The sequence below is a fragment of the Hemitrygon akajei genome, chromosome 15 (assembly GCF_048418815.1).
Source record: "Hemitrygon akajei chromosome 15, sHemAka1.3, whole genome shotgun sequence".
NCBI classification, from domain to species: Eukaryota; Metazoa; Chordata; class Chondrichthyes; order Myliobatiformes; family Dasyatidae; genus Hemitrygon; species Hemitrygon akajei.
The window spans coordinates 11488921-11501964 of record NC_133138.1 but is presented as its reverse complement, the minus strand read 5'-3'; the positions used below and the strand labels follow the sequence as shown (position 1 = coordinate 11501964).

Here is a 13044-nt window from a genome sequence, read left to right as displayed (position 1 = left end):
TAAAAAGGAAGCCTGATGAAGTGTCTCAACTGGAGACATCGGCTCATTATTCCTCTCCTCAGATATTGCCTGACCTGCTGATTTCCTCCAGAATTTTAAATCAGAATCAGGTTTATTATCACCAGCATGTGTCGTGAGTTTTGTTAACTTGCTTGTTACTTTGTTAACTTGCTTGTTGCTTGGGAATTCAAACTACAGAATCTCTTGTGCTTAAAAAGGACCACCATAGTTGCTGATGCTGTTCTTGCTTCCCACAATTTAAAACTAGTGTCAACCAGGTCAGGTTAGGAAACAATGATTTAGGTCTACACTCCACTTGAATTACACCTTGTGTGCGTGGTTTCTGTAGGCTGGCAGGCTTCAGTGTAGCTTTACTGAAGTTGTTTATTCAATCGGTGTGCATTTCTGTTCAAGGTTAGATTGTAAATCGAGTTTGATAAGGGTATATGCCACTCCTGTCATGTTGAGCATGGATGTGAAAATCAGGCCATGCTTGCTTTAACAACGGGGAGTTCATTAACGATGATGACGATGGTTCATTCCCATAAATCCACCAGTGTGCTGCAGTGTGTGCTGCAGTGTGTGCATTGGTCTCCATGCAGCAGGAAACTCTCTGAAAAATGGATGCTGTTCTCATTGTCTGTGCTTTTATTTGGCTTCTGCTCAGTGAGTATACATCTTTCATTTCATATTCTTGATGTTAATTTATGTATTGGGCTGTTTATTTTCTTGGCATTTGCTATCATGGAAAATTGAAGATTATAGACTAGAAACTCTCAGATAATCTCATTTTTTGCAAGTAAAATGCTAATTTTGATATAAGTACATTTTTTCTTTAACTGAATATTTGAATAACTGCAGTATGATATATTCTAAATATTTTGCTTTGGTGTTTCTAATTAAACGATGGATTAAACACTAATTCTAATCCTGCTTAAAGCAGAACAATCATTTTCGCTGAGTTTAATTACTTTGCTGGCTTTAGACTAAAATTTCTGATATCATTTAAAAAAATCCCATTTTCTGTCATCTTTAAAATGATTAATGATAATTCATTTAATTTGCTTTTGCCATAATTAATTAAAATAGTTGATACATCATTAGAAAGACTATAAAACAGAATTAATTCAGTTTTTAATTTTGCACTTGCTTTCAGCATGCTGCTGAAAAAGAATGTTCAGTCTAAAAGCTGATTGTACTGTTCAATAAGGGTGTTAATTAATGATTTTTTTCAATGCTGCACAAATGCAGATTTATTTTTTTTAATTGGTGATATTGCCAATTATCAGATTTCTGGCGTGAGATGCATTGTAACCTTTCTGTCTTTAAAACTTAGTCATTTTTAGAAAACCTGCTGCCCAAGGCTTTTGTCCGACCAGCTCAGTCTGCGGGCTACAATGACACATTTTTAAGAGTAAAATTAAAAGTATATATATTTTTTTAACAACTGAGTAAAATCTCTAAGTAACTTATTGTTAAACTATTGGTGGAGTTGTATTGATTTAGGACATTTTCAGATTTGGCTTGTGCTCAATTTGCTGATCTTGGTCAGAGAGGTTTTGGTTCTTTACAACTGACAGTGATTCCTGGTGGATATGTGTGTAGGTACTCACTTGGATATATAGTATGCTGGTGGCCACACAGCATGCTTTCCATTACAATTTTGGCACCACTCCAATGAGGTGAAAATTTGAAAATGCCACCTAATGGTTGACAAGACCCTGGTACAATCCCAGCCGGAATATAGTCTCCAAAACTGTGGAGGGTTATTTGTGCAATAGAATACCATGGATGTTACACCAGACTGATTCCTGATGAGAGGATTGACTGATCAGAAGAGATTTGGTACTTCGGATTTTGACTCTTGAGAACTTAATCAGAGGTGATCTCATTGAAGTGTACAGAATATCTAATAGTCCATGATACAGGGGTAATGATTTCCCTGGATGAGTTATCCCCAAAATTCATCATCACAACATGGAGGGGAACATTCAGGGCTGAGGTGAGAAGGAACTTTTTCATCAACAGGGTGGTGAATCTTTAGAATTCTCTATCCAACACGTCTGTGGAGTGTATTCATGAATGTAGTCAATGGATTTCTAGCTAACGAGGGAATTGAGAAACTTTCATTTAGTATGGGGTAAGTGACAGAGGTGAAAGATTAATATTGATCCCATTGAATGGGCTACATTTTTCTGTTTTTATTGGAATTAAAGTACTTAATTTCTTATAGTTATGGTTGTGTAGATTTCCTCTCAGAATGGTTTATTGGCAACTTTGCTACTACTGCTCTGTACGTGCTTGTGACTCCCTTATTTCACTCCACTGAACAAAATATCTGTTGAATGGAGAAAAAAATATCACTGCTGAAGTTAAAAGCATGATAGTACAATACTTACAGGAATGATTTCTGGTCCTGATCTGGCAAAACAAGACCGTGCTGTAAAAAAGATCACGGATCCACTTGCTGCAAATACAATGTTCTCCTTATGCTTAGCCTCATGGAAAGTCATTGCGAGGACTGACCAGAGTGGAAGCATAGACTCTGGGTTTCCTTCGTCCAATGTTCACATCGCTGACCGTGAAGTCCTGACCTCTAACTCTTGCACAACACTGTCCCTAAACTATATTATGACCTCTAACTTCCTTCTCTGACCCCCAACCCATCCCTACCAACTTAAAAAGACAACTAATCCTGACCCACGACCTCTCCAGAGGCTGCAGCTTAGTGTCATTTCACACTTAGCTGAGTTTACACATCATATCAAAAGGACAGGCAGGTAGGCAGGGGCTGTGGAAGTGCCTTTGCTAGTATAAAATGAAACCAAATCCTTAGAAACAAGTTACATAGAATCATAAGGTGCAGCTGTAATAGGGGATTCCATCGTAGATAAGTCACTCGGACCAGATGGACTATAACAGAGGATTCTGAAAGAGGTAGCTGAAGAGATTGAGGAGGGATTAGTAATGATGTTTCAAGGTTCACTAGAGCAATGATTCCTAAGGGGGCAGTTACATGCCATAAGGGGGCATTGGGGGAAATAGAAGTTGTTGGGAAGCATTCAAGATTCTTGGGGAGGGGGGCACTAACTTGAGGCATGAGACCAGACCGACCATTAGTAGAGCAGGCACTTCCGAAACAAAGGATGAGGCACTGGGACACAAGAAGAACCATAGCTCTGCACAGGCGATGAAATAGAGCCAATCAGTGAACCTGCCAACCCCGAGGATTCCTCTTGTGGTGTTCAAAGCAACCTTAGCTTCATGTGGGCAGTCAAGAAACATCTTTGGGGATCATGAGACCTTATGTGATTGGTCAATCGCACTAACTGAAATAGTATAAAGGTAACTTGCCAAACACCAGCTCTTTCCCAACTAACGTTCAGATTCCAATCTGTATCCTTGTCAACAAAACTGTCACTGTTGTAATCGTCTTCATCTTCACCTCATCGTTCCCTTGCGTGCCGCTGACATCATTCCATCCATATCAACTCACTGTCACTGTCATTCCCAGTATGTGTTTATTTTTCATTTTAATTTAGCGCCGTTAATGATGGATAAATACTTACAGTGTGATCTCTATAAGTCTGAAGGTGGTGAAGCCTTGAATTTGGATCCTGCTAAGAAACAGAAACTACAGGAAGTGCATCAATATAACTTTACATACCTGAAGTATAGTTTTATTCCATTCCTGTCAGATCAGCAATAACTCAAGTATCTTACTTGTAATACTGTACTGTCTGAGGAAGCCATGAAACCATCAAGACAGGAACACTTCTGTAAAAGACAGCCTGAAAAGGCTACTTATGACATTACTCAGTTCCAGAAGATGAAAAAAAGCATTTGAAAAGCATTGTATACTCAAGGCATTTACCAAGAAAACTCAAATGACCTTGATAGTGGTCTCAATGCTTCTTAAGACATTCCCAAAACGATATCAAACTGTGGGAAATCTTATACAATTGGTGAGAGATTAATAATGCCTGCTGTATCAGATGTGTTCACCACTGTTCTCAAAATGGATACCAGTATTTTAAAATCAGTTCCTCTGAGTAATAACACCGTAGCTCATCATATTAACGGAAAGAGTGAAGAGTGATTATCAACTATACACAGAGCCACAAAACACAGAATTTGGGATGCAATTGGATGAGTCAACTGTGCAAGAAAATGAGGCATTGCTAATAGCATGAGTATGGTTTAACAAAAAGTTTATGAAGAACAAAAAGTTCTATGAACAAAAAGTTCCAAGTTTATGAAGAGATTCTCTTCTGTTTTTAACTTTTTACAAATATCAACAGAGAATCAATCTATGATGAACTCAAAATGTACATTAAAGATAAAAGTATTCCAATTAGGAACAAGATTTCTTATGCAACAGTTGAAGCACCATACATGCTGGTTCAGTTGCATTTATGAAAAAAAAATTCCAAGTCTGTTTTCAATCCATTATGTAATTCATTGTCAACATCTCACAGCCAAAAACCTCAGCCAGTGGCTTTTTTCAAGCATGACTCTTGTAATACCTGTTATCAACAAAATTAAGCTTATCCATTAATAGAAGAATATTTTGCCACTTATGCCAAGGTAATGATGAAGAGTTTGAATGCTTGCTTCTTCACACAGAAGTGCATTGGCTGTCAAAATGCTGCTGCTTATAACATTTCTTTGATCTTTTTCACATTGTGATTGAATTTTTGCTCAAAGATTGAACTTCTACGTGGAGATGTCACATATCTAGCTGATCCATATGACAAAATGAACATTCCAAGCATAAAACTGCAGGGTAAGAATTTCAATTTAATCCAGGCAAGAAGTGCAGTGTTCACTTCTATCAGAAAAATGGAAATATATAAGCAAAATATTGGGAGAAGAATGTTCTCACAGTTTCCCTGCATTGGAAGTATGGCACTTTCTTTCATGGACAGTGTTTTATTTACACCTGCAGTGACTGTAGAAGGATTTTCAGAATCAATTCAAGGATTTGAATGATCCTGGGAATTCTGGACTGGGTAATTAACCCATTTCGTTGTAAAGTGGAAGAGCAGGAAAAGACCTTGCAAAAAAGTTACTATCAAAATTCAGAATGAAGAAGAAACAAAAATGCTTTTCAAAAGTGTCAACTTTTGTGGTATGTGGCTATACTGCTATATGAAGTTTCCTGGTCTTTGGAAAAGAGCCAAACTGCTCTTCATTGCATTTCCAATCTCCTATCTTGTTGAAAGAGACTTCAGTGCAGTGGACCACATATTCACAGAAAACAGAAACCGCTTGGACATTGTTACGCATGGGGGCTTAAGGCTTTTGCTGTCGCAACTTCAGCCAGATATTTCAACTCTTGCTGTAAACTATCAAGCTTAAGGATCATATTGATATCAAAACTGCTGTACTGCGCACAGGTACTGTATACACTAAGTTTAAAAACAAATAAAAATTTAAGCCAGAATCATTTTTCTCATGTCAGCATATGGTTGACTTGTTTTTACACTATGAGGGTACCGGAAAGTATATTGTGCCTAAAAGGTACATTGGCCAGTATGAAGGTGCTTTAGAGAAATCTGTTGGAATTCTTTGAGGAAATAACAGGCAGAATAGATAAGGAAGAGTCAGTGGATGTTGTTTACTTGGATTTTCATAAAGCCTTTCACAAGGTGCTTTACATAAGGCTGCATAAGAAGATAAAATGCATGGTATTACAGGAAAGATTCAGGCATGGATAGAGGATTGGTTGACTGGCAGGAAGCAAAGAGTGGGAATAAAGGGGATCTTTTCTGGTTGGCTGCCAGTGATTAGTGATGGTCTGCAGTGGCCGGTGTTGGAACCACTTCTGTTCAAGTTATATGTTAATAATTTGGATGATGGAATTGATGGCTTTGGGATCAAGTTTGCTGATGATATGGTTCGGTTCAGGGGCAGATAGTATTGAAGCAAGAGTCTGCAAAATGACTTGGATATGTTGGGAAAATGGATAAAGAAGTGACAGATGGAAAATAGTATCAGGAACTGTATGGCCATGTGTGTTGGAATAAGAAGGAATAAATGTGTAGACTACTTTCTAAACAGGGACAAAATTCAAAAATTGGAGATGCAAAGGAATTTGCGAATCATTGTGCAAGTTCCTTTGCACTATTGGTTAACTTGCAAGTTGAGACAGTGTAAGGAAGCCAAGTGCAAAGTTAGCATTCATTTCAAGAGGACTGGAGTACAAGAACAATCTTGAAGTTTTATAAGGCATTGGCCAGACTGCACTTGGAGTATTGTGAACAGTTTTGAACCCCTTATCTAAGAAAAGATGTGCTGGCATTAGAGAGGGACCAGAAGAGGTTCACAAGGTTGATTCCAGGAATGAAGGGGGAAAACATGAGGTGTATCTGAGGGTTCTGGATCCGTACTCTCTTCAGAACTCCAGAATGAGGGGGGATCTCATTGAAACCTATGGAATAGTGAAAGGCCTAGATGCAGTGGATATAGAGAGAATGTTTCCTATAGTGGATGAGTCTAGGGCCAGAGGGCACAGCCTCAAAATAGAGGGACATCCATTTAGAACAGTGATGAGGAGTAATACCTTATCCAAAGGGTAGTGAATCTGTGGAATTCATTGCAGTGAAGGCCAGCTCATGGAATATATTTAAAGTAGAGGCTGACAGGTTCTTCATTAGGCAGACCACTAAAGGTCACAGGGAGAAGGCAGGAGAATGGGTTTGAGGGGGATAATAAATCAACCCATGATGAAATGGCAGAACACTCGGTGGGTCAAATGGCCTAACTCAACATCTCTGGCTTATAGTCCTATGGTATAAAATAAGGTTGGTCCTAGATGCCAAGGGAAATAATTTGTAAAATATCTATTGTACAGCTTTTTAAGAACAGCTTGTGGTTGAGCCTTTTTCCAGCAGGGCAATTGGGTGTTGTGTAATGAACCAATTTGATCAGGGAACTTAAATTTAAAAGATCCTTGAGAGTAGTGATTGTAATATGATAGCATTCACCTTACAGACTGAGAGGGAAAAGCTAAAATTGGATGTATGAGTATTACAGTTGAATAAAGAGGATTATCATGGCATGGGAGAGGAGATTGCCAAAACTGATTGGAAGGGGACAACAGCAGAGAAGCGTGGGTGGAGTAATTCAGAAGATGCAGAATTGGTTCATCCACAAAAGAGAAGAGGCATCCAAAAGGAATAATGAGACAACTGCAGCTGACAGGGAAATCAAAGCCTGCATAAAAGCAAAATTTAGTGGGAATCTAGAGGACTGGGAATCTTCTGAGAAATAATAGAGGGCAATCAATAAAGTAATAGGGAGAGAAAAGATGAAATATGAAGGTTAACTGGCCAATTATATAAAAGAAGATACCAAATATTTTGTCATTTATATAAAGAGTAAAAGTGAGGCGAGAGTTGAAATTGGACTGCGGAAAATGGCGCTGGTGTGGTAGTAATGTAGAGAAAAGAAATGGTGGGTTTTATTTTGAGATGCAGCATGGAAAAGGCCATTCTGGGCCAACAAGCCACACCATCTTGCAACCAACCTTTTAATCACTAGCCTAATCAGAGGACAAATCACAATGACCAATTAACCTACTAACCAGTACGTCTTTGGACAGTAGGAGGTAACTGGGGCACCCGAAGGGAACCATGCAGTCATGGGGAGAATGTACAACCTCCTTACAGGTGGCACTGGAATTGAACTCTGACCTGAGATGTAATAACGCTATACTAACCGCTACGCTATTGTCAGTCTTCACTGTGGAAGACCCCAACAGCACACCGGAAATTGAAGTATACAGGGGCAAAAGTGAGTGTAGCCACTATTACTAAGAAGAAGGTGCTTGGGAAGCTGAAAGATCTTAAAGTAGATAATTCACTTGGACACCTCAGGGTTAAAGAAGTAGCCGAAGAGATTGCAGAGGCATTATTTGTGATCTTTCAGAATTACTATATTTTGAAATAGTTGCAGAAGACTGGAAAATCACAAATGTCACTCCACTTTTTAAGAAGGAAGGGAGACAAAAGACTGGAAATTACTGGTCAGTTAGCCTGACTTCAGTAGTTTGCAAAATGTTAGAGTCCATTATTAAGAATGTGGTTTCAGAGTACTTGGAGACGCACAATAAAATAGGCAAAAGTTAGTATAGTTTCCTTGAGGAGCAATCTTACCTGACAAATCTGTTGGAATTCTTTGAGAAAATTAGGCAGGATGGACAAAGGAGAGTCAGTGGATGTTGTTTACTTAGACTTACAGAAAGTGTCACACATGAGACTGCTAAACAAGATAAGAGCTCATGGTATTACAGGAATGATACTAGCTTGGATAGAAGATTGGCTGACAGGAGGCAAAGATTGGGAATAAAGGGGGCCTTTTCTAGTTGGCTGCAAGAAAATATTGAACCTGTGTGGTGAAACTGCTGGGAAGTAAAACTGAGCTTTAATAAAGTATTTGCTGCTGCATATTGGGCTACATTCTTGATGTCACCAAGGAAAAGTTTCCAGGCGTAACCCATGTTAACATTTTCATTCTTTGGGACTTGCACAGATAGAATAAACTAAAAGTGGAGTCCAACTTATATTTCAACTCCTTGCTGCATTGAACTGTGTTTTCCATTTCACAATACGCATCCAAAAGTGGAATGCTGTAGCTGGTTGGTCATTTAGTGTTGGATATCAGCCTGGATTGGCTAAAACAGCAGGAGTTATACCACCTGTCATCACATATCAGCTAATACCACACTGGTGCAGTTGCCCATCACCTTGAGAAGAAAAGGATACTGCGGCCCCAAACTCAAACATCTCTACTCCAATTTCTGATGGCTATTTGTTAAAACCATTATGCCTCATGTCCTCCCCTGAAATTGCAAGTCATGGAAGGGCTGAGATGATCCATTTATTCAACCTAGATGTCAACAAACCTCAACATGCAGCATTCTACTATGCGTTTTTGCCATCTTGTCTTTGCCAAATTAAAGAAAAAGTAAATGGAAGTAGTGAGAATGCTGTGCGTACTCTGCCTGTAATTTTTCAGACCTCACCAGCTGGGAACAATTCCTTTTAAATTAAATGAAAATTAGAGCATAGTTTTAGTAAGATCACAGGGGCCAATCTAGTTCTATTTCATTTACCAAGCAGCAAAAGTTCTGGGTTTTGAAATAAAGCCAATTTAACAACCACACTGTTTCTTAGCAACATGCCATTAAAGAAGATATTACGAAAATTACTCATGTAATGTATTGCATCAACTTGAGTAAAATCACATGAAATCAGTATATTATTATCACAGAACTGAAAGTTACCTCGTGTAAATCAATACCAGCAACAGTGTTGACTCATTAGGAGTCTTCTGGGCAGAATTGGTTCCTGAGATGGCTGACATCAGCTCATCCCGTGACCTCCAAAGCTTGCCAGCTATATGCCCTTGGCATATTTATCCTGCAGAAGTGGTTATGTTCTCCTTCAGTGCAAAATTTTGCAACATGTTTTAGTTTTTAGATCATGGAAGGAAGGTTATTTTCCTGCTGCTTTGTACATGCATACAGCTAGTGCCAGAGACACAAGATATGGCTTAAATGACTATAGCCCTTTGCTTGTAGAGTTCCAGCCAAATAAATGCTTTCCTCACTTCAGTACAAACATTAAGCGTTACACATACTTCTTTAGCCTTGCTTTATTCACTACTCCCCTGATAAACCAATAAATATTAATAGTTTATTCGGGCAGCACTGCTGTGTAGCAGTTAGAATTATGCTTAACAGCAGCAGGGAGATGCGGGTTCAATTCCTGCCACTGTCTGGAAACAGTCTATGTTCTCCACGTGTGTTTCCTCCAAGTGCTTCAGTTTCCTCCCACATTCCAAAGATATACAAGCTAAGGTTAGTAAGTTGTGGACATGCTATGCTTGTACCAAAGGCATGGCTGGAATTCCGGGCTGCCCACAGCACATCTCAGACTGTGTTGCTTATTGATACAAACAACATATTTCATTGTATGCTTTGAAGTACGTGTGACAGATAATGCTAATCTTTAGTCTGTTAAGTTTGCCATTTTATAATGGAGTTATTTTTAAACTTGTTGATAGAAATGTAAAGAGTTTATAATGCAAGAATTTGAAAATCCATTTTCTAATATGGGAAAAGCCCAACTGAAATAGAACAGCTGCATGATTTGATGAAATCTAGTAGTTTTTTTCCTGATTACACGTTTTCCTAATCATTATTTGTTTCTTTAAGTCATGTTTTCTCCATTAATATCTCCTTCGAGGGACATCTTGTGCTGGGTATTGACATGACATTGCATTGAAAACCCAAACGGGGATAGTTCTAATTTTACATTGAAAATTCAGAAAGATTAAAAGGCATTTGGACAGCTACATGGATAATGGTGAGTCAGAGTCAAATAATGATGCATCAGAGTACAGGAAGGAGATAGAGAACCTAATGACAGTGTCATGACAGCAATCTTTCCCTCAATATCAGCAAAATAAAAGAGATGGACGTTAATTTCAGGTAAGGGGGTGGTTCGCGTGCTTCTGTTAATGTCAATGGTCCTGAGATCGCAAGGGTTGAAAGATTCAAGATTTTAGGAATGAACATCACCATAGCCTGTCCTGGTCCAACCACATTGACATCGTGGCCAAGAAAACTCACCAGTAACTTTCATTCCTCTGGAGGCTAAAGAAACTTGGCACGTCCCCTTTGACTCTGACCAATTTTTGGTAATGCACCATAGAAAGCATTCTACCCGGACACTGTTTGGATTGGTATGGCAATGACCACAGGAATCTGCAGAGGTGTAGACTCAGTGCTGTACAGCATTGAAATGAGCCTCCCCTGCATGGACTCTCTCTATACTTTTTGCTGCCTTGGTAAAGCAGCCGCAATAAACAAAGACCCGACCCACCCTGGAAGGAAATACAAAATTCCGAAAGCACATACTACCAGCCTCAAAAACAGCTACTGACCTGCTGTGATAAGACCACTTATGTTTTCTGAATACAGTAAGATGATCACTTGACCTCACAATCTATCTCATTATGACCTTGCTTCTTTTTGTCAAACTGCACTGCACTTTCTCTGTACTCTGTTATTGCATTACCTTGTACTGTGTAATGAATTGATCTGCATGAATGGTCTGCCAGACCTCGACACATGTGACAATGCTGAATCAAAGGTGCGGATGCTTTGGCATATTGGAGGGAGAATGAAAATCTGGCTGAATGGTGCCACGAGGACAACTTCTCATTCAAAGTCAGTAAAACCGAAGAGCTGATTATTGGTACAGGAGGAAGAAGTTAAAGGTCCATGATCGAGTCCACAAAGGATGCAGACAACTGTTCCAACTACTGTCTGTTTTGGCAGCACAGCAACATCTAAGCAGCCACAATGCCCAAGTCCATAAGGTTCTGCCAATTGTGTGCCTCTCTGACATAAGCACATTGCTGCTCTTCAGAAGGACCTGCCGTCTGTTACCTAGGAACTGATCAATGGCGGAAGTTTGGCTGCTATTGTGACTGTGGTGGTATCAGCCGAGCAGCACACTAATCAGTCTACGCATCCTGGTGATGTTAGAATCCTTAAAGTGCCATCCTCGTGTACTCCTCCTCCCAGCACTGCCTAGCAGAGACCATACTTTGGTTTGAGCCCATCATCCAAATTTCTCAGGCTGTAGTTACTGAGTGGAACGCAGTATTAGGAAGCAGACTTTCCAAACCAAATGCCCACTCGAGGCCTGGGTTTGGGAAGTAGGCCTTCCAAACCTAGCCCTCGAGTGGGCATTTTCTGAATTCAGGCAACACTCACAAGGAAGTACATTGAAGCAACAGTAGAATCGCTAAGCCCATCTAGACTGTCGGCTAAGGTAAAAAAAGTTAAGGTTCACAATTAAGGTTCATGTGTAATTGATAAAGATCTTTTCTATTAATGATATTCTAGATTATAATGAGCTTTTCTGTTAATGTACCAAATTAAAAGCATTTATACTCAAGAATTATAAATTTGCTGATAATGTGTTGAATAAGCACTTTTATTTCAGTTTCAATCTGAAAGGGAACTTCTTTTTGCAGAAAACTTTAGCAATGTTTTATGGTGTGAATAAAAAGTGCCAAGTTAAATTCTGATGCAGGGTCACAACCAGAAAGACTGGCCATCCCTCTGCTTTCATAATACTGCTTGGTCCACTGATTTCTTCAAGCAATTTATTTTGCCGCCCCATTTTCTAGGATTTGCAGTCACTCATGTCTCCCCCAAATTCAAACCTCGCAAAGTGAAGAGAAATGTCAAGACATTTTATTGAAAGGCAGGTGTTTAGTCATTTGCTTTCCTTGTAATGAAAGGGAAAATAGAGATTCAAAGCTCAGGGATGTACTGTGGCCTGAGTCTGTGGACAGCCTTTTGATAGCAGATGGAATTTGAAAGAAAAACTGAAAATCAGGTTGACTGAGATAGTAGGAAGGGAGTAAGTTAACGGACAGGAATAGGTTGAAAATTTGTTCCATGTTCACTGGAATGATTATTTTAAGAATATAGCAACATCATAGGTATCATAACAGGGAGGATATATATCATGAGGGAACTAAAGATCTAAGATGATAATTTTAAATTTGAAGTATAATTCTAAATTGTTCACTCAATTACTCACAATCAGCAAAGGAAGGATTGGTGATGGCTTGAGACCAGACTATCAAATCTGGGCTTGCTATTGTTGAAATCCATGATTTAAACAATAAGGAAAACAGCCAAAAGAAAAGAAAATGAAGACGAGATCTAGCAGTGGGCCTGATACATTCTAAATTTAATTCCTAGTTGTCATTAATAAGAAATTCTTGGTTCAAAAAAGTGAGCAAAAGCATGGGTAAATTTATTACAGTTACTATTTTTTTTAAATGTCATTACTTCATGGACTAACTTGAGCAAGGCCTTTGAGAAAATCCTGCATGATAGGCTGGTTTAAATCATGTCGTATCCTGGGTGAGCCAGTTTGGTACAAGAGTACTTTGTTGGAAGGAGTCAGATGTTGAATGTTTTTTTAGACCGGAGACCTGGGTCCACTGTGG

The 13044-nt window shown here is 39.0% G+C and overlaps 1 protein-coding gene across 5 annotated transcripts in view; it reads left to right on the top strand.

Moving 5' to 3' along the window:
* Positions 1-568: 568 nt before the first annotated feature.
* Positions 569-13044, top strand: part of LOC140739162 (long-chain-fatty-acid--CoA ligase 6-like) — a 120687-nt gene continuing 108211 nt past the window's right edge. For 3 of the 5 annotated variants that reach the window (XM_073067180.1, XM_073067179.1, XM_073067186.1), the window contains exon 1: positions 574-666. In XM_073067180.1, the coding sequence (XP_072923281.1) occupies positions 621-666 (46 nt within the window). In that variant the 5' untranslated portion in view covers positions 574-620. Of the gene's footprint in view, positions 667-13044 lie in introns of all 5 variants that reach the window. The other 2 variants (XM_073067184.1, XM_073067182.1) reach the window with 1 other exon arrangement.